This window comes from Podarcis erhardii, assembly GCF_964252035.2.
Source record: "Podarcis erhardii genome assembly, chromosome: 1".
NCBI lineage: Eukaryota > Metazoa > Chordata > Lepidosauria > Squamata > Lacertidae > Podarcis > Podarcis erhardii.
The window spans coordinates 51,461,123-51,482,811 of NC_138497.1; the positions used below are offsets into that span (position 1 = coordinate 51,461,123).

Sequence of the window (21,689 nt, forward strand, 5' to 3'; positions counted from 1 at the left end):
GATCTGTGATGAGCATGATCCCAGTAGATTAATTATTCAAATAACCTGTTGTATTCAGCCTGAATTATCATTTTGAGTTTTATCTCATTGATTCTTATCTAGTTTCATTTTTATTATGAGTTTAGCATTCGATTTTATTGGTCACTTTCAATCTCTCTTGAGAGCTTCCTGTTTCTGGCATGTCTCAAAAATTTAATTACTGTGCACACACTAATACCCACACCAGTTTACAATTAATTGTGAAAGTTGTGCTGCTCACACTTTCCTCCAGACCTTTTTGAACAGATAATCAGACTATACTTGTGGAACTCCAGTTAATCTGCTGTAATACCTGATTATGCTTTGGAAAACCACACTTAAACAATGTTGTGTGCCCCTTCATGCTAACTCCTTCAAGTCTAATGGTAGTGTGGATTTGTTCCTTATTTCTTGCTCTAAAGGTTACATGAGAATTTGATTAGGAAGTAACATACAGTGGTACCTCTAGTTACCAACTTAATTCGTTCCAGAGGTCCGTTCTTAACCTGAAACTGTTCTTAACTAGAGCCGTGCTTTCGTTAATAGGACCTCTTGCTGCCACTGCGCCTCTGGCACACGATTTCCGCTCTCATCCTGGGGAAGAGTTCTCAACTCGAGGTAACTCTTCCAGGTTAGCGGAGTTTGTAGTGTTTGTAACTCGAGCTACCACTGTATTAGTTCCACACCGCCACCAGTATACATTTGACTTCTGGTCTTTTCCAGCCTAGTACTGTCTATTCTTTAAAAATGTTAAGAGTATTTACTTCCACTAATATGATGTTCCCTTTGTACATATGATGAACTAAAAAGTTAAATACAATTGGTTCGAAATTTAGGGACCTCTGTTTCTGTTGTTTGGCTCATTTATTAAAATCTCATGTTTGTGACTGTGTCAAGTCTGAGAAAGTTTGAATGACGTTTCTAGATTTCATGGTATCAAGTGTTTCTCTGAAGTTTTTTTCCTGCTTCATTTATTTCCCTCTCACTTTGTAATCAAAGACCTGACAAACAATTGGGAACACAATAAAACTGTGATTTATTTTTTAATGATCACCTTTGAGCGCAACAATAAAAAGTGCATAAACTGATAATTGGCATACCTTCTTAAATGATGAGTTTTGAATGTAACTCTGTGTACTTTCAAGTTTTGTAATAAAACCGCAATATTAATTAAGGTTGTTTTTCAAATGTTTGCTTGTTGATCATGGAAGTATAACCTGAATAGGTAAGCTAATCATTTGGTGGGGCCACAATGTGTTAGATGTTGGTTTTGGCATGTAGGGGGATTTTGGGTCTATTGCGCATTCATTATTTGTATTTTATGAGGTTTAAATTCTAAAATTATGAAATAAGTCATGTAGGACTGAAATGTGCTGGCTGTTGGTGGGATAACTGAGAGACCATATTTTGCTATATTCGGGCAGGGTGCAAAGAGGGATTTGGACTTGTTTGCTTCTTCTGCTTTCCCTACTCAGTCACAGAGCTTCCTTCCCTTTGAAATTGCCCGAATCTTGAGCATCTTTCAGAAAAACATTGTAAGATGTAATTCTTTGGGGCTGGATTTCAGTACTAGGGTTAAGCTTGCAGGAAGGTTAGAGTTTTAGTGTGTTGTAATAGGCTTTAAATTGCTACCTGCATGAAGCTTTGTTAGGGGTTGAGGTATAAATATAGGAAGTCGAGCTTGCAGCTAATCTTGGCAAAGATGTACTCTATTGTTGGAACTGAATTTATCTGAAAGGCCAAACACCATGTCCTGATTCAATTCAGGTTAAAGTATTTTAACTTAATGCAGCAATGGGGAACCTCCAGCCCACAGGCCAAATTCGCCTGGCAGGGGAACTAATTTGGCCTGTGAGTTTGTTTTCACCAAACCATGCCTACTTGCCCCACACCTGATATCATCTGTGACACCAGGTGTGTGGGAGCCTTAATGTGCACGTCCAGTTGTTCCCTGGCAAGTAGGAGTTGCATTTGGCACTTTTTAAGTTTGGTGCCAAAGACAAGTCCATCTTAAGATCAAACCAAAAGGAACGTTTTTTCCTTTGAAGTGACTGCTTGAACTCAGGCCAGGCTGCAAAGGAATGTGCTGCTGATCCTTTCCTTTGAAGTTGAGTCACTTGACAGTCAGGCGTTTGACAAAAAGGACAACCCTGTCCACCAGTTAAAATGGCCCAGGGAGGAAAAGGGAGCTCAGGATCTGCCCCAACAACTGTTTCCCACTTTTGACTTAATGAAATAATGTCATCACAAGACTCAGTGGTTGTTGGGTGTTCCCCAATTGTAGCTCAGGAAAAGCTAGGCAAGAAATTTGTAAAGTATTTGGGAGGAATTCAACGACAAGCCCTTCCAGTTGTTCCCTCAGAGCAAGCATTTCAGCTTGCCAAATGGGGCAAATGTGCTGTTCCAGGGCAGTGGGTTCTTTAAAACTCTCCCCAGAACCCACTTTGATATACATTGTGGGGGGTGAAGGAGCACCATTCAGTGGCGTAGCGTGGGGGGTGCAGGGGGGGCCGGCCGCACCGGGCGCAACATCTGGGGGTTAGGGAAATCCACGAGTTAGGGGGCGCAAATCCACGGGTTAGGGGGCGCAAATTACTTGCCTTGCCCCGGGTGCTGATAACCCACGCTACGCCACTGGCACCATTGCACAAGTTTTAAGTCCAGGCTGGGGGGGGGGGAGGCAGGAGAACCCCCAGAAATGCTTGCCCTGCAAGCCCTGAAAGCAATTGGATTTTAGAATGATACATATCAAGAGATTCAGTAAATTCCTTCCTATGAAATGTATGCCATGATCAATTGGGTGGTGTGAAAGACTTTTATCATAAACTAACCTAAGGCAGCTTCATATGTCCAAATTATAAGCGTGCTATCCTGTAAGATACTATAACTCTGTGTCTTGCAGTAACAAGCTAGCATGGTTATTCTAGAATACAATGGTATATTTTATAGGAGGACTACCTGAGTGTATATGCTTGGCATGTAGAACATCCCAGCTCCACTTCCCTGCATCTCCAGTTAATGAAAATAAGGTCAGATAGCAGGTCTGTAAAAGACCTTTGGAGAGCTGCTGCTTTATACCTTGCACAATATCCTGTTTGCTTAATATTGAGAGTCGGATATTTGCATAGGGAGGTGATATAGGAAGGATGACCTATGTTTTCATAGGTTTTTTTTTCATGTTTTCTCCCTTAGAGAAAATGCAGAAGTGAGCTGAAGAATTAGTTACTATAATTATTATTCCTGTAGTGTTGTAATTTATTTTTTTAGAATTGGTTTGTTTTTATTTATTTATTTTCCAAGAGGAATGAATGTAAAATTTTCTCTTCTATTAATAAAAGAGGATTTGCTCCAGCTAAGCTGCAACAAATGCTCAAGCTTAAGGTAATTTGATCAGAACTCCGCAGACAGCAGGAGGAAGAAAGTCGGGGAGAAATGACCATGAACACTTAGCCACCTGTGAAATAGCCTGCATATAACATTGTCTCAGAATCTGAATGTTTCTCACCCTTAAAATTAAAATAAAAATAATTTCTCAATATATTTATATCCTGCCTTTCCTCTAAGGAGCTCAAGGTAGTGTACCCGTGCTAGAATTAGGGTGGGGAGAGATGTTGCCTGTTCCCTTTGCACAAAATGATCTGTGTAAAGTAAAAAAACATTTCCAGCTGCCACCACCATCCTAGCACTGGGATAGAGAAGGCTAGAAACACTATGTGTGCACTTTTGTCTGCCTGCATGTTTATGTGTGTATGATTGTGTATCTGAGAAAGAGAGGAAAGAGAGCACAGTATATGCATGTGGATATACATTTGCTGCACCAACCACTGGCATGTGACCATGGAAGGCTGGCTGACAGTCAATGCAGCCCACAGGTTGAAAAAGGTTAGCTACCCCTGTGCTGGAGAATGGGAAGATTTTTCAGGCAACCTAAATGTACACAACGCTGGTCGCTTACAGCTTGTTCAGATTGGAAGAACACCTGGGGAAAGCATTCACATATGGTTTCTCACGTGCTCTTTTTTTTTTTTTTTTTTGCACCATGAAAGGCATAATAAATTCCCTGCTTTTAAACCCAGTTGAACATTGTTTACCACCACTGTCCTGCCTATGGGGTAAATTACCGTATTTTTTGCACCATAACACTCACTTTTTTTCCTCCTAGAAAGTAAGGGGAAATGTCTGTGTGTGTTATGGAGTGAATGCCTGCGGGTGGCGGGGGGGATCTGCTGCAGTCGTGAGCAGAGGATCCATGGTTCCCCTTCCTTCCCTCCTCCGTGGTTACAAAGCATGGATCCACATGGATCCTCAGGATTTTTGCATTGGGCTACTCCAAACTCACTGTCAGATCACATGCCTGTGGCCACAGCATGAACCACAAAAATCATATATCCACTATTTCGTTTAGAATATTTTTTTCTTGTTTTCCTCCTCTAAAAACTACGTGCGTGTTATGGTCTGGTGTGTGTTATAGAGCGAAAAATACGGTATGTGCCATGCCAATGTAGAAAGCCTCTAAATCTCAACAAGGACCCTGTTATAAAGGAGTTTTAAAAGGAGCAAATTTATTTGTGCAAAGGAAGAATAGTGAAACAGATCCTCCCCCCTTTATTTTGTGTTTATAAGAAGTGGGGTGATGGCGGAATCTATGAATAAGTTAAAGCAAGAAAGAGGGAAAGAAGACAGACAACGAGGCTTCACAGGAACACTTGCCTTTATTCCTTTTGAAATTCTAGTAAATTTTTTTGCTGTAATGGAGGTACTACTCATTTACAAGATACTAATCAATCTTATTAAATGCAGTCAAATGAAACTAAATTCATATTGAGAAAGGTAGCGTTCAGAAACTTTATCCGTATTTGTGGCTGTTGGCTTGTTTATGTTGAATCATAGTCCATCTGGAAGATTTTGGAGAGAGGTGCTGAATTTAGTAGGCAGCTTCCAGGGGCATTAGGACAGACAGATGCTCTGTTCAACAGATGCCCTTACTCCACTAATCATTGGCTAGGAGGCTATATCTAAATTTATAGGCATGCTAACCATCCTAAGCACCAGAGTGAGTCCTGGATTTACAGCACCCCAAGAAAGTGGCTCAGGTATCATAAGAAATTACAACTAGATTCAAGCCTTCAATATAATGTATATTCATTTTGTCCTTAGGAAGCATGGTTTGAATGAAGTGGATTTGAGTCTGAAATTAATCCTTAGAAAATCAATAAGATGTGACAAAGCCAACTTCAAACATAAAATAGATGGGTGCATTATTTTCCCAAAACAGCTGAAACAGTACAGCCCCGAGAATGCTAATAGTTGCTCAGAATGTTTTATGAATATATGCTATAGAGCTATGTGCTCATTTATTCTCTAATATGTGTATGGCCCATGAGACGAATACTGCACAACAAATACAGCTAAAGCACTGCCATCTCTTGGTAGTTGTTTTTTTTTTTAATCCTGCTTTTTAAAAAATCATAGTTTATTGCTGACCTGCCAACTGTTGAGTCACTCATTAAGCTGTCTCTGAGGGTGCTTTAGGAGTCACCACATGGTATCTCTTAAGAGCAGGGAAATAATCATTTAAGGAGGTATTTTTAACTGACTAGCAAGCAGTTAGAAGGAAATTGACAAGGACTGGTTTTCAGGGGAACAGTCACACAATGTAACTTCCACTGGGAAATGTACTTGGCTTGTGACTAACTGAGTGTCTCATTGGTTCACTTTCTTGCCTGTTTCTCCCAGTAGCCCAATTGCACAAGCAATTCCTGAAACTAAAAACCGGAAAGCAAGTGAATCTAGAAAATAGACCTAACCTAGACAATAGGCTGTGTTCATTGCGGGGGTGGAGGGCAGATCAAAGAGGAAACACAGCAGAAATCTTGAAGATCCTGCCATTGAATGACAGGAGATGGATGAGTGTTTGGCAGCTAGTTCAGATAGAAATAGGAACTGAGCCAAACAGGATTCTGCTCCAAGCTACTGTTGATCTCTAGCAAATTGTTCCAACAGCCACTAATCTTATAATAGGCTAGCAAAAACTGTCATTTCACGGGAAAAAAAATATTGACAGTCCTTTTTCTTAGCCTTGTATGTACAACAACTTATGAACTACACCTTTCAGCAATTTGCTTAACTGTCAAAATACAGAATACAGCAAAAATCCAGGTTGGTGAATATATAGCCAAAGTTACAATGGCAAAAGCAGAGGATGTACTTACAGCTGTCAGTTCATCCTCCCCTCTCAGCCAGCTGGGCCTCAGTAGAACAATATGCAAGACTATACGTCAACCATATATTGATGACGTAGTGATATATCTGGGCAGAAGTCCGTAGCAGAATAAGTAAGTGAAGAAAAGAACTGAAAATTTCTAGCCTTTGTAAAACAGAAAGTACTATTTTTGAAAAAGCTGAGTCATGGTGTCTTGTTCTTAAATATCTTGAGGTCACCATTACCTATACTTGGCTTCATAGCTTCAGGGAAAGCCAAGAAACTATTACTCCACTTTTAGCTATCCTGAAGTGCACAGTGGATTTTAAATTTCTCCCTAGCTAGGAGAAAAGGAGAAATGACCAATGCTTATTCTATTGCAAACATCACTTTGTTTTTCGAGTCTATCTCTTTATCTTCACAGACTTCAGTGCCTGCCTTCAAATGTTGCTTTAAGTGGCAAGTGATAACAATGATTATTAGGAATAATCTGAGACATACATTTCTAGTGACACTATGACTGCTGTGTCAAAAAGCACTAGTGCATGGAGGCACAGTGGACAAGAGAGAAAAAACTGTCCATGGCCTCCAAGCTTCAAACTCATCAGTGAAATAATTTAACCAGCTTATCACATAAAGCGCACATGGAGAATTGCTGTTCCATTTCCAACTTACTTGCCCCTTCATTTTCTCTTTCACTGACCATGTCACACTGTCCTCTGCCATCTATCACTGTTCTCTTCTTTCTGCCTTTGCCACCAGCTATTCCATCCATCAACTCCCTTATAGCTCCACGGGGTCTGATACTGAAATCTTAGGCGCTTCTGCTACTAGATGGAAAGCATTCATTATGCCTGCATTTAGTGCCAGCAGGACTGCTAGTTCAGCTGCCATCATGACTGCTAGTCAAACCTAGATGGACAGGAAGAAATGGGAGGGGTTCTCCCTCACCAGTGCAGGGGTAGGGAATCTGTGGTTCTTAGGGTGATGTTGTTGGACGACAACTTGCATCATCCCTGGTTGTTGACCATGCTGGCCTGGGCCGATCAGCATAGTAGACCAACATCAGGAGGGCCACAGTTTCACTATCCGTACACTAGTGAACAGTGACTGCTTAACTCTCATACACTCAGTTAAGTCATACTCAAGACCTTGACCCAAAGTTATATAGATTTTAAGATGATGACAAAGCAGGCACTACAGATTCGCTACAGATAGGTGAGCACTGCTGTGTGACTAAATGAACCCTCACCAGGCAAATTTCCTTACTTGAACATAATTCTTATCAGTCATATATTTCACATTATAGCATCAACACTAAGAGCTTATTATGCCATACAGTACTGTTTTACTATGAAATCAATCTGGTTGAGAGTTCTGAAGTGCCTTATAAACTTCGTATAGTTTTGCGACCAGCAGTGTAGCAAGAGTGTACTATATAGTCTTATGAAGTATTGCAGTTATCGGTCCCTGTATTAGTAAAGTGAGTGTTGTACATGTAGAACAGGCTTCCTCAACCTCATCCCTCCAGATGTTTTGAGACTACAATTCCTATCATCCCTGACCACTGGTCCTGCTAGCTAGGGATCATAGGAGTGCAGGCCAAAAACCTCTGGAGGGCCACGGTTGAGGAAGCCTGATGTAGAATGTATTAAGCCACAATGGGGAAAGGGTAGAAGGGGGTAGGGATGTGGGGTTTGTGCTGCTATCATGCTGCTGGTAATGTGGGAAAAGTAGGAAAGTTATCTCTGCAAATAAGAAGTTGTTGGTAACTTTTATGTGCATGCAAGTGAAATTCATTCAGTTTTTTTTAAAAAAAAAATCATGTGCAAACTGTTAGGGAACACAGTTGTTAAATTTAAGTATGCCAGCCTGTGAGTAGGTGTGTGTATATATGTTAGTTGGCCACTAACCTAAAGCATGAACTCAGATAAATGTTCTTGAGAAACCTGAGGTCTTCACTTGGAGGAAGATGTACAGCAATTAACAGTGCAGCAAACACTCAGTTTGCATATCTGAGTAAACTACAGTTATTGATGTACTGTGATAATGTTCTTCTGGTCTGTATGTCTGTTTCCCACTAGCCTGCAGAGGAAATAAGCCATGATCCCTGACTTGGCGTTACAGTCAATTAGGGATTATGTATTCTTTTGCTCCCAAAAATTTAATTCAGTAAGACGAGACCCAGCCTTAGCTACAGATCATGCTTTGGGAACTAGAGAAAGCATGATCTCTGGTTGAGGCTTAACACTAAACTGAAAATTATGATTTGCTTCTTCCTCATACTAGCAAGGAGGATAAACACAGATCATACAGGCATGATCACAATAAATCCATTCAGTATGGTTTAGATGACATGTGAACAAGGCCAGTGAGTGTGTAGCAAATGCAAGACATGGAGGCAAGGCTTGGAAACCAGATCTGCTAGCTGCTGTTCCTTAACAGGAGGCAATTGCCCAAGAGAAACTGTTTGTTTATGAAATAGGTTTGCAGTATAATCATGGGGTGTGTTCTTTTCATTCTGTCACACTTCAAACAATGCTTGTTTTCTGAATAAGTGCTGCTTTGCTCTTATAAATGCCTTTCTGCTATCATAACCCCATTAAAATTGGAGTGCATAACATAATCTCCATGGCAACTGATGCTATCAGTATACATAGGATTCTTCACTACCTAGTCAAAAGAAGAAAAGAATAGGGCAAATATGCTGAGATTGTGTAAGTATTGTAGAGAACACCAGGGACTAGACAGCAGCTCAGTTGACACTGAATGTCTCTTACTCTGCTGAGCAAAATAAAAGGCCAAAGAGCACTGATGAATATCTTTTGGCAGAAACATTTGAGAAGAGTCACTTGATATTCTAGTAGGGTTGCCTTTTGTTGGTGTGCAACATTATTGATGTGCCATTGTTGTTGCTATAATTCTATAGACAATAAATGTTGACCTACAAGCTCACTATGGTAGGTATAGTAGAAGATATATTGCAAAAGAGATTCCTAGAGGATCAGAGGGTGGATGGAAAGCAGTGGTAAGGGTGTTCATCAAGATACAGTGGGATATAAGCACTGCTGGATATCAGCTGTCACAATACTTATACTGCAATATGCTATTGCCTTGAACACCTCTCCTGATTTCTGGCCAACAGTATTGTATTCTCTGCTGCCTCATTCTGCTGGTGCATTCTAACCTCTGCATTGTTGTGCAGTAGTGAACTGCATACATCACTAAAGTTCTGCATCCTACATGTATTATTATTATTATTATTATTATTATTATTATTATTATTATTATTTATACCCCACCCATCTGGCTGGGTTTCTCCAGCCACTCTGGACAGCTTACAGAATACAGTGGTACCTTGGGTTACATACGCTTCAGGTTACATACGCTTCAGGTTGCAGTCTCTGCTAACCCAGAAATAGTGCTTCGGGTTAAGAACTGCTTCAGGATGAGAACAGAAACCGTGCTCCGGCGGTGCGGCAGCAGCAGGAGGCCCCATTAGCTGAAGTGGTGCTTCAGGTTAAGAACAGTTTCAGGTTAAGTACGGACCTCCGGAATGAATTAAGTACTTAACCCGAGGTACCACGGTATATAAAACATAATAAAGCATCAAACATTAAAAACTTCCCGATGCAAGTAGTATGTCACATGGTTAACTTATGGTTGGCCCCTGTGAGAAAGAGGATGCTTGACCATTACGTGATCCAGCTCTTTCCATCTTCTTACCCCAACGGCATATTGCAGTCCCTTTCCCCATTTCAGAAAGACTGCTGTGTGGCTAACTTTTTATTCAGGTTGTTTAATGTTTATTGTCCTTGTTCCTGAATTGCTGAGATAATTTTGGTCTTTTGGCAACTTGCTGTTACCTGTTTGAAGCATTAATGTATGTGGTTTTTTTCCCTTTCAGAGAGTATTCAACGTCTTGTACCCAATGCCTGCTGACCAAAGGAGACACGTCAGCATAAATTCTGCTCGCTGGCTGCCTGAACCAGGCTTGGGATTGGCATATGGCACTAATAAGGGGGACCTGGTGATTTGCCGACCGGAGTAAGTGCTTGGTTTAGAGCCTGAGGGCCTTCTTCCCTCAGGGAATTTTCATAGGAATTTTCTATCAGCAGTTCATCCTCAATTATAACGAAACTTTCAGAGATTAATTTTCCCCCTGATAACTATTGTGGTGTTTGTTTCCTCCTTTAAAATTACTATAACTTCATATTTCATCTTTAATCTTTGAAGTTTATGAAAAGCAGGAACTATTGAGCAAATATAATATACCTATCAGGTATAATATAGCTTTCCAAAACTCATGTGTCAGCCTCCCTGTTTTTTCTTCCTTTTGCATTTGATAATACTGTACCCTTCTCTTACCCAGGTGACTCATAATATAGCTATGAAGTTAACTTTTCTTGTTTGTTTGTTAAGAGGCAGCAGCTTAGAAATGGTAAATGAGTAAGTTAACTGGAGGAATGTTCATTTAGGCTTCTATATTTTCTCACATCTTTGTCCCTGGGCTTAAATATGACTTCTAATAGGAAAGAAGCCCCAATATGTATGTAGTATTCAGTACAATGCAAATCACACGTCCGAAGTTCCCTAAATTTTGGGTCACCTTGTTAGTCGTTATTTGGTTTGGCCTGTCTTAATTGAACACACTTTTTTATGGCGCCTTTGAAAAGTTGACATTCATTTATGTGGAATTACAAATGTTGCTCATGTGTGGATGTCTGTTTTCTATGACCCAAACCAAACTTCATGCTAAACATGCAGCTGCTGTAGGAAACAGCAGTCACATGTTTAATTACCCCCTGTGTCCTGTTATCAACAATCCTTACTTCCTCACCATTCATTCTCATCACTGGCTAGCAAGGGGAGTGTGGAATATTATGGTGTCAGATAATAGATAAATATGGTTTGAAGTAACAAAGCTAGATGCATGTCTGCTGTACATCTAGCTTCCCCTGTCATAATGTCTAATAGAAGAAAGTATGAAATTGCACAGGAAGTTGATTTCTTCCAATAGCCTAAATATACAAAAGAAGTACCATGGGGGAGGGAGGGGGAGGGAGAAAAGAAAGGAATCGAGTGTGATTAAAAGAACTTCATTAATCCATTTGCATCTTGGCCAGGGTACATTGTGGCGTCAAAGTTGTTTGTTTATTGCTGTGTGGGCTACTTGGTGGTTATATTGATTTAGAATTACATTATTTTTTAACCAGGGACTCCAGGTTAGCATACAGAAGTATGAATAATATTCACACAACATAAAGATACAATTTAAAACTGGCAACAAAATACAAGATAAAAACCCCAAAAGCTTAAAAATGGAATAAAAGGATGCAGTTCCTCAGAACCATCAATAATCTAAAATGCATGGGCAAATAGCAGTGAAAAATTTGTAATGTTGGTGGCAGGGTGCCTCCTTATTTCATTCCAAAGTTGGGCTGCTACCACAGAAAATGCCCTCTCGTTTGTGGAAGTAGCTAATATACAGCTAATAACAAGGGTTGGTGTACCCCAAATTCATGCCCAAGGCTCTCATCCTTTTCATGAACCCAAACCCTTGCCTGTCCTGTGCACCAGGTCCCTCTTTCATTTTTATCTGTAAGATGTTTTGTGAACAGGAGACTAAGTAAAAATGGTTCTCTAATTGTACTTAGATGTGCACATATGTTCCCCGAAGGGCAGTAAGGAAATATATCCAATTATCATGAAGTGACTCCAAAGAGAGAAGTAACCATTATTTATTTCAAGTTTGTAAAGTTTTCAGCCAAAGTTTGGATTTCCCCCATGTATTGTTGACTAAGCTGAAAAGAATAATCCTAGCTTATGGGCTGGTGTCAGTGCTCTAAACATTATATTAATATGCATGATATAGAATACAGAATTATCATAAGCACAAATTTAAAAAATGTAATTTAAAATACAATTATACTATGATCCTGAGATTGCTTTTCTGTGCCACTTCATTTCTTCATAACCACACATCATTGTGTGAGGGCAGCTTATTTTTCACCTAGTGTTTGGTATATAGCCCCAATGTATTCATCTGTCATGTGTGTCTGGTGACTAACACCATTTACCTGCCAGCCTTTTCAGTCATTAGAGACCCTGATGCATTGTTTACATTTTAAGTGTAATCATTCTTGGCCAAGGTGACTGTTGAAGGCTAGGTGGAGGCTGTAACCACCTTCGCTGCATCAAGCAGTTGGTCCCTTACCTTTCCTGCCCTGACCTGGCCACAGTGATCCATGCAACGGTCACGTCCAGGCTTGACTACTGTAATTTGCTCTACGTGGGGCTGCCCTTGAAGCTGTCCCAGAAACTCCAATGGGTGCAGAATGCTGCAGCAAGGCTCCTCATAGGGTCTCTGCCATGGGAGCATATTCACCCAGTGCTTTTCCAGCTGTACTGGCTGCCAGTGGAGTACAGGGTCAGATTTAAGGTGCTGGTTTTGACCTTTAAAGCCCTTCACGGCCTAGGACCCTCGTACCTACGGGACTGCCTCTCCCGGTATGCCCCACGGAGAGCCTCAAGGTCCATAAATAGCAACACCCTAGTGGTCCCGGGCCCTAAGGAAGTTAGATTAGCTTCAACCAGAGCCAGGGCCTTTTCAACTCTGGCTCCGGCCTGGTGGAATGCTCTGCCTCATGAGACCAGGGCCCTGCAGGATCTGCTTTCTTTCCGCAGGGAAAGACGGAGTTGTTCCACCTGGCCTTTGGCTTGGAGCCAATTTGATTCCCTCCCCCTCTTTCTTTTTTCTTTTCCTTTCTCCTCCTGCGATGAGGCTACATTTTAATATTTTAATGTTTCAATATTTTAATGTTGTATTTTAATTTTGTTTTTAAATTGTATTCATTCAACTTGTTTTTATTATTGCTTGTTAGCCGCCCTGAGCCCGGCCTTGGCTGGGGAGGGCAGGCTATAAATAAAAATTATTATTATTATTATTATTATTATTATTATTATTATTATTATTATAGTGGTCTCATTCTTAGCTGACATAAATTAGCCATCCGACCCAACAAATTGCTTAGAGATCCCATAGATTGAATCCTTATTTTCAAAGTTACCATGGGCATAAAAGGTTGGACCAAGCATTAGTATGTTTGTCTTTGCTGACAGAACACAAAATGGGAGAATTTTGTGGCATACTTACTTTTATTAAAGTGGACACAGGCATTTAACAGAAGGAAATTTTGCCTTTGCATTCCTGTGGTACCTTTCCTACATGTTTATGGATTTAGGATCAGCTTATTTAATAGCCGCAAGCTTCTTGTACAGTGTGTATGTGAATTATTTTGCTTGCTGCTTTCTGTACCCCTGGGATATGTTAAAGCATTGACTAATGTGATGCTCCTTGCTTGTAGCTAGACAGCTCATATATTTTCAATGTAGAAGTAAATGGGCAACTTAGCAGTCCAGTCTGCTTGTCATGTTGAATATAAAACCCTGGAGTCTTTGTGGATCTTAAATCATTTCAGTGTGCTGAAGAGCATTCACATACAATAGTTACATATTGAGCAGCTTTCTCTGAGTATGCCAAGGACTTTTCTGAGTATATTTGGCACTTGGTAGTTTATAGTAATAATATTAACATATCACTACTTTCATATCTAATGGACGCGGGTGGCGCTGTGGGTTAAACCACAGAGCCTAGGACTTGCTGATCAGAAGGTCGGCGGTTCGAATCCCTGTGACAGGGTGAGCTCCCATTGCTTGGTCCCTGCTCCTGCCAACCTAGCAGTTCGAAAGCACGTCAAAGTGCAAGTAGATAAATAGCCTTCCCAGCAGGAAGGTAAACGGCGTTTCCGTGCGCTGCTCTGGTTTGCCAGAAGCAGCTTAGTCATGCTGGCCACATGACCCGGAAGCTGTACGCCAGCTCCATCGGCCAATAAAGCGAGATGAGCACCGTAACCCCAGAGTCGGCCACGACTGGACCTAATGGTCAGGGGTCCCTTTACCTTTTTTTTTTTTTACTTTCATATCCATATAGCCAAATAAATAAACAAAACAAACATATAAATCTTTCTGGTTATTCATTCTCCTTTTAGATGTTAATGGATCTATTTTTCTCTTATTTGGTTACTTTTTTAAAAAGATCCAGAAGACTGCCAGTTGACAAATTCTGTCTGCCATTTCCTTATGGAGTTATTATTCATATGTGGTTCTGAATATCACTCCAGTTTTATATAATGACAGAATCAATAGGTAAATCCAATGCATTTCATTTACCAGCTTTATTAATACCCCTTTGTGTTGTGTACTTACTATCAAATACAAGTTTGGTTTATTTGATTACCTCCTTTTGATGATAACTCTTGTCATTAAAATTCTTCCCTTTATTGTGCAAGATGCTCTAGCTTTTTTGTTTTTGCTAAATAAAGCCACCTGAGTCATTTTTCCTTTTCTTCACCAATGAATGGACGTTCTTATTAACTCACCTTTTCCCTAACGTATTTAGAATATTCTTATTTCACCTTGGCAAGCTGAAGTCCTTCTGTGTAGTTCTTTCTTTTCTTTTCTCAGTAGCTCTTTTGTTACTGCTGTCAGAAAGTGGCACGTTCCTGCAGTCTAGGTTTCTCAAGCTGTCCAAATCCCAGCCTCCCAGGATTTCTCCCCTGATGGTACAGATAAACTGTGTTAGTTTATTCAAAGGACACATCTGGAGCATATATTGACCGTTTTTTTACAGGCATTTATCCCAAGATACTATGAAGTCACACAAAACAGCTTTCAAAACTCTTTTTTCTTAGGTAATAAAATGTGTAATGCCTATTCACTTGTGGCAAATTCACAATAATTTCTAAAAAACTCAAACCCTCTTTAGGTATTTTTTTTTAAAGTAAACATGTGAGGGAGAGAAGAATAACAGGGACCTCATTGTGGGAGTTTACTATAGATCCCCAAGCCAAACGGAGGACATAGATGATGCCTTCCTGGAACAGATGGCCAAGCATGCAAAAGGAAGGGAGATAGTAGTAATGGGGGACTTCAATTACCCAGATATTTGCTGGATGTCAAACTCAGCCAAGAGCATAAGGTCAAACAGATTCCTCACTGGCCTTGCAGACAACTTCATTGTCCAGAAAGTGGGAGAAGCAACAAGAGGAACAGCCATTTTAGATCTGGTCCTAACCAATGTTGATGACCTGGTTAGTGGGGTAGAAGTGGAAGGTTCATTAGGCGCGAGTGATCATGCTCTTCTGAAGTTTACTATACAGCGGAAAGGAGCAGCCAAGCATACTAGGACTCAATTTCTTGACTTTAAGAAAGCCGACTTCATAAAACTTAGGGAAGTGCTGGGTGAGATCCCATGGACAGTAATACTAAAAGGAAAGGGAGTTCATGATGGCTGGGAGTTTGTTAAGAGGGAGATAGTAAAAGCACAACTTCAGGCAATACCAATGAGACGGAAACATGGAAGGTGCCTAAAGAAGCCAGGGTGGCTATCTAAAGAACTTTTAACTGAGTTAAGATTAAAAAAGGATGTGTACAAAAAATGGAAAAGGGGGGAAACCACCAAAGAGGAATTCAAACAAATAGCCAGCACGTGTAGACACAAAGTCAGAAAAGCTAAAGCACAGAATGAACTCAGGCTTGCTAGAGAGGTTAAAAGCAACAAAAAAGGCTTTTATGGGTATGTTCGTAGCAAAAGGAAGAACAAAGAAACAGTGGGGTCACTCAGAGGAGAAGATGGTGAAACGCAAACAGGGGATACAGAAAGGGCTGAACTCCTCAATGCCTTCTTTGCCTCAGTCTTCTCCGATAAAGAAAACAATGCCCGACCTGAAGAATTTGGAGCAAATGATTCAGCAGAGGAAACACAGCCCAGAATAACTAAGGAGAAGAATACTTGGCTATACTTGGCAGAATAACTAAGGAGAAGAATACTTGGCTAGTACAAGAATACTTGGCTAGTTTAGATGTATTCAAGTCTCCAGGGCCAGATGAACTGCATCCAAGAGTATTAAAAGAACTGGCAGATGTGATCTCAGAACCACTGGCAGTCATCTTTGAGAATTCCTGGAGAACAGGCGAAGTCCTGGCAGACTGGAGGAGGGCAAATGTTGTCCCTATTTTCAAAAAGGGGAAAAGAGAGGACCCAAATAATTACCGCCCAGTCAGTCTGACATCAATACCAGGGAAGATTCTGGAGCAGATCATTAAGCAAACAGTCTGCGAGCACCTAGAAAAAGGAATGCTGTGATCACCAATAGTCAGCATGGATTTCTGAAAAATAAGTCATGTCAGACTAACCTGATCTCGTTTTTTGACAGAATTACAAGCCTGGTAGATGAAGGGAACGCAGTGGATGTAGCCTACCTTGATTTCAGCAAGGCATTTGACAAGGTGCCCCATGATATTCTTGTAAAGAAGCTGGTAAAATGCGGTCTTGACTATGCTACCACTCAGTGGATTTGTAACTGGCTGACTGACCGAACCCAAAGGGTGCTCATCAATGGTTCCTCTTCATCCTGGAGAAGAGTGACTAGTGGGGTGCCACAGGGTTCTGTCTTGGGCCCGGTCTTATTCAACATCTTTATCAACGACTTGGATGATGGACTCAAGGGCATCCTGATCAAATTTGCAGATGACACCAAACTGGGAGGGGTGGCTAACACCCCAGAGGACAGGATCACACTTCAAAACGACCTTGATAGATTAGAGAACTGGGTCCAAACAAACAAGATGAATTTTAACAGGGAGAAATGTAAAGTATTGCACTTGGGCAAAAAAAATGAGAGGCACAAATACAAGATGGGTGACACCTGGCTTGAGAGCAGTACATGTGAAAAGGATCTAGGAGTCTTGGTTGACCACAAGCTTGACAGGAGCCAACAGTGTGATGCAGCAGCTAAAAAAGCCAATGCAATTCTGGGCTGCATCAATAGGAGTATAGCATCTAGATCAAGGGAAGTAATAGTGCCACTATATTCTGCTCTGGTCAGACCTCACCTGGAGTACTGTGTCCACTTCTGGGCACCACAGTTCAAGAAGGACACTGAGAAACTGGAACGTGTCCAGAGGAGGGCAACCAAAATGGTCAAAGGCCTGGAAACGATGCCTTATGAGGAACGGCTAAGGGAGCTGGGCATGTTTAGCCTGGAGAAGAGGAGGTTAAGGGGTGATATGATAGCCATGTTCAAATATATAAAAGGATGTCACATAGAGGAGGGAGAAAGGTTGTTTTCTGCTGCTCCAGAGAAGCGGACACGGAGCAATGGTTCCAAACTACAAGAAAGAAGATTCCACCTAAACATTAGGAAGAACTTCCTGACAGTAAGAGCTGTTTGACAGTGGAATTTGCTGCCAAGGAGTGTGGTGGAGTCTCCTTCTTTGGAGGTCTTTAAGCAGAGGCTTGACGACCATATGTCAGGAGTACTCTGATGGTGTTTCCTGCTTGGCAGGGGGTTGGACTTGATGGCCCTTGTGGTCTCTTCCAACTGTATGATTCTATGATTCTATGATTCTATGAGTGGCAGGTGGGAGGTAGCAGGGATGAATGCACTAATGCTTTCCTCATTACTGTTTCATCACCCTCCACAAGTTGGAGGGTGAACTTCTGAAGCTGGGAGCCTCTATGTGGACAGGAGAGTTACAGCATGGCAACAGGGGGACAGAGCTAGCCCCCTTTCCCCCCTTTCCCCCTTTACAACAAGATGGATGCCTGGAGAGGGCTTTAATGACTCACATTTTTAATATTCTAAATTGTGAGCAGCTGAACGTTGGTGTTGTAATGTTCACTGAATACCTAGAAAACTTTTTTTTAAAGATGACATTAGAGCAAGGATGAGGAACCTTTGGCCCTGTGAGTGTTGCAGGACTACAACTCCCGCCATCCCTGACCATTGTTGTCCAGTTGCTGGGAGTTGTAGCCCAACAATTACCTGGAGGGTCGCCACTTATCCAACCCTGCATTAGAGGATATAACCTATGCAACTAGGCACTTGGCAGAAACAAAATAGACTGGAAAGAAAATGCCAAAGTTAATACAAGAGCATCTTAGTCATACATTAGTAAACAGGTGAGGGAAAAGATTCAATTCACCAAATATCAGGTGGTAATGTATGCTTTAAATAAGGAATAGTAAGCAAAAAAGGCACAAACATTTGAAAACAGAATTAGAAATAAGATGTAAAGGCTAACAGAGGGCCAGAAGACCAAGAAAGTGAATATACAAAAATAAACAATGAAATTGAAGCAAGAGATGGAGGATGGATACATATAAAAGAAAATGACATCTTGCTTGAATATCTCTTCCCAAAATGACATATTTGCGACTGATAAGTAGTTGGATCAGCCTTTGCTTTCTGCGCCACATGAAGAGACCCCTCTTTCAATGGAGCAGTAAGAACCTCGGTCATCCAGAGTCTCCCCTGCTCCCAACCTCAGCCAGTCTAATGTGCCAGAATGAGCAAGGATCAAGTATGCAAGTGGTCACTTTTACCTCTCAGGCTGCAAAAGGTTACCAAAATAAATCCATATGAACATGTCAGTCGGAGACAGTTTGAACACCCAAAAGCAATTCTCTAATTAATGTGGAGTCTGTCTGAGCGAATGAAATTGTTTTATCCACAAGGAGCTTTGCATATTGGTCACAACAAGCAGCTTAGGACGTTACTATTTCCCTCCAAGGGTCAGATTGTAACAGGTCTTTTGCCTTTTGGAGTAGCTCCTCTGGAAGGCACTGTGCAGACAAAATGGTGGCAGAAAAGTAAACTCTTGTCTGCCATCACCACTGTGGAAATAGGACTCAAATGCACTCTAAGCCATATGTGAGTGGCTTATGCAATAGCTATAACTCATAGTTTATGATGCTATTAACCAATCAGTATATTTGGTGGGTTCTCCATTTCTCTCTGACCCAAGCTTGCAGCTTTTGAGGGAAATTTTAATGTAAAGAGTTAGGTTCTGCATGTTTCTCTATAAAGACAAATAAGAACACTAAATAAAAATAACGAGGAAAGCGTAAATAGCCCTAATTTTCCATAGTTTTAATGTCTGTTGCTTTTTGCCATGTCCTCCTCCACTCCCAAAAAATTTCATTCCTGAATTTGGAGGTGTAATTGGAAGACAGCATATGCTGATCTGTAATGTAATTTTAGAAGTTGGGGTAACACAACTGGAATAGCCAGGTAATGGGAGGAGAACTAGTTCTACAACGTGGCTGAGTGGTGAAGAGGAATAAGGGACAAGGCAGTTTCTCCATTTGCTCAATTGAGTAGGAGACAGAATGGCAAGAGAAACAGCCCCCTAACTGGAAATGAACGTAATGTGACCGGTGACATGACTCAAATCTTAGTTACCAATTGGGACGATGCACAAGGGAGGGATTTTTCCTATACTATCTCTTTCTGTTATAGAGAATGTGTATATGTGTGTGTGAAGACATCTAAGGTTCAAATTACAGCTTACTTCAAAGATCTTGCTACTACTTGTATATAATCATGGTAATAACTTGGGAGCTGTAAGCTGTGTGCATTATTCTCTTGAGGTATAGGGTTACTCTTACAGTTTGTAATGTTATTGACTTTGCTTTGTGCAAATAATGTTCTTCTATTTTGAGCTAGTTTTTTGTTTTTTTTAAAGAAAAAAGGTTTTGAAGTTGTTAGCCTTAAGTGTTAAGGTTGGGTTGATCATTCTTGGAACTTAAAATCGGCTCAACACTACCTAGCCTTAAAGAGTACATTGAAGTTTAAGATGCTCTTAAGAGCATAACACAATTTAAAATATGCTGTAAAGCTTTAGAGCAGTTCAAGTAGCTTAAAGATTTTAAGTAGCTCTCTGCTCTGACAGGACCTAAATAGCTTAAGCTATTCCAAGGGATCAAAACAATGTAAGCAGTGGTAGCATTGTTATCATCTTAAGTGGCTGAAGTTCTAGGCTATCAGCATGGTTTAAATGGTTTGTTCAGTTTGTAGATTCTGATTTTTAATCTCTCCAGTAAACTAACAAGCTCCATGCTTTGTAGAACATCTATGCAATAAACTTGGACTGTGGAGTTTACAGTCAAATGTTGCAGCACTCTTTTTCTAGCCCGGAATGAGGCCATTTATTTTCTTATTTACACATAGACACACACACTCCCCCTGGGCAAGCTTTAAGGCTTGCATCACCAATTCAACTGGCTGCAGTAAAAGGACTTGCTTATTTTTCACATTTTATTCTGTTGGGTCAATTCAGTGCCTATCGGTATCAAACTTTTCATGGCATCATTTAAAAACATGTTTGTGAGTTACCTTGAGCATCTGAAAAACGTGAGAAATAAATACACCATATTTTTCGCTCTATAAGACGCACCAGACCACCAACAGACGCACCTAGTTTGTGGAGGAGGAAAACAAGAAAAAAAATATTCTGAATCTCAGAAGCCAGAACAGCAAGAGGGATTGCTGCGCAGTGAAAGCAGCAATCCCTCTTGCTGTTCTGGCTTCTGGGATAGCTTCGCAGCCTGCATTCGCTCCATAAGATGCACACACATTTCCCCTTACTTTTTAGGAGGGAAAAAGTGAGTCTTATAGAGCAAAAAATACAGTACATATTGCCTATCTTTTTTAGCAGGTTTTGAGGAGAAGCTGGGATTAGATTCGAGCAGCATGACCAGCTCTAGTGCTGTAGACGTTTTCATTGTGGTGTGAAAATTGCAGGCACTTACTGAATAGTGCCCTTAGAGTGAGTCTTGCATACAGTGCAGGAGTAGTTTTGAAATAGTTCCCTTAAAGTCTATTGAAAACTAGTGCATTTACACTAGTTCTTTAAAGATGACTACCTGGACAACTTTGGGAGGAAGAGTGGGATATAAGTGTGTGTGTGTGTGTGTGTGTGTGTGAGAGAGAGAGAGAGAGAGAGAGAGAGAGAGAGAGAGATACACAGTTGTGTCTCCTTTCAGCAGTTCCTTGCTGTTGAAGAAAATATTAATTCTTCAGAGTGAAATTGACTAGAGTAGAAGCTACTTGAAGTTGAATTCTGCCACTTCATCACTGTGCATGGGGACTGGAAATGATTGCAATTAGGAATTAACAGACACTCTTCAAACAGCAAGAAGAAGCAGAAAAAGTTGTTGCTGGAAGTCCAGTATCTTCATAAAGTGTGTGTGTGTAGGGGGGAATCACTTCCACTGTGTATAGATTACAATCTGAGAAGCAGCCGTGGTCCCTACTACCAATTATTACTATGATCCAGAGGAGACATCTCCCATTCATAATATAGCATATCTAAGAGGATTCTTGGAGGTGAATGGGTTTTTTTTAGTGTCAACCTTCAGTGTCAACTGTTTGGGCTTCTGGAGACTGTAGCAATGCAAAGCAAACTCTAGAGGGTCAGTTTAATAAATGTTAAATATGGCATTGAACATAAAATCAGGAAGTTTAGCATTCGAGTCCAGCAAGTTTTTAGACCTCATGGCTGCTGAGAAAAGGTTAAAGTCATACGGGAGGGTTTTTTTAATTAAAAAATATATATCAAACGT

The 21,689-nt window shown here is 40.7% G+C and overlaps 1 protein-coding gene across 3 annotated transcripts in view; it reads left to right on the forward strand.

Moving 5' to 3' along the window:
* Positions 1–21,689, forward strand: part of AMBRA1 (autophagy and beclin 1 regulator 1) — a 156,406-nt gene that overhangs the window by 111,925 nt on the left and 22,792 nt on the right. For all 3 annotated transcript variants that reach the window (XM_081833964.1, XM_081833966.1, XM_081833965.1), the window contains one exon: positions 10,128–10,267. In XM_081833964.1, the coding sequence (XP_081690090.1) occupies positions 10,128–10,267 (140 nt within the window). The remainder of the gene's footprint in view (positions 1–10,127; positions 10,268–21,689) is intronic.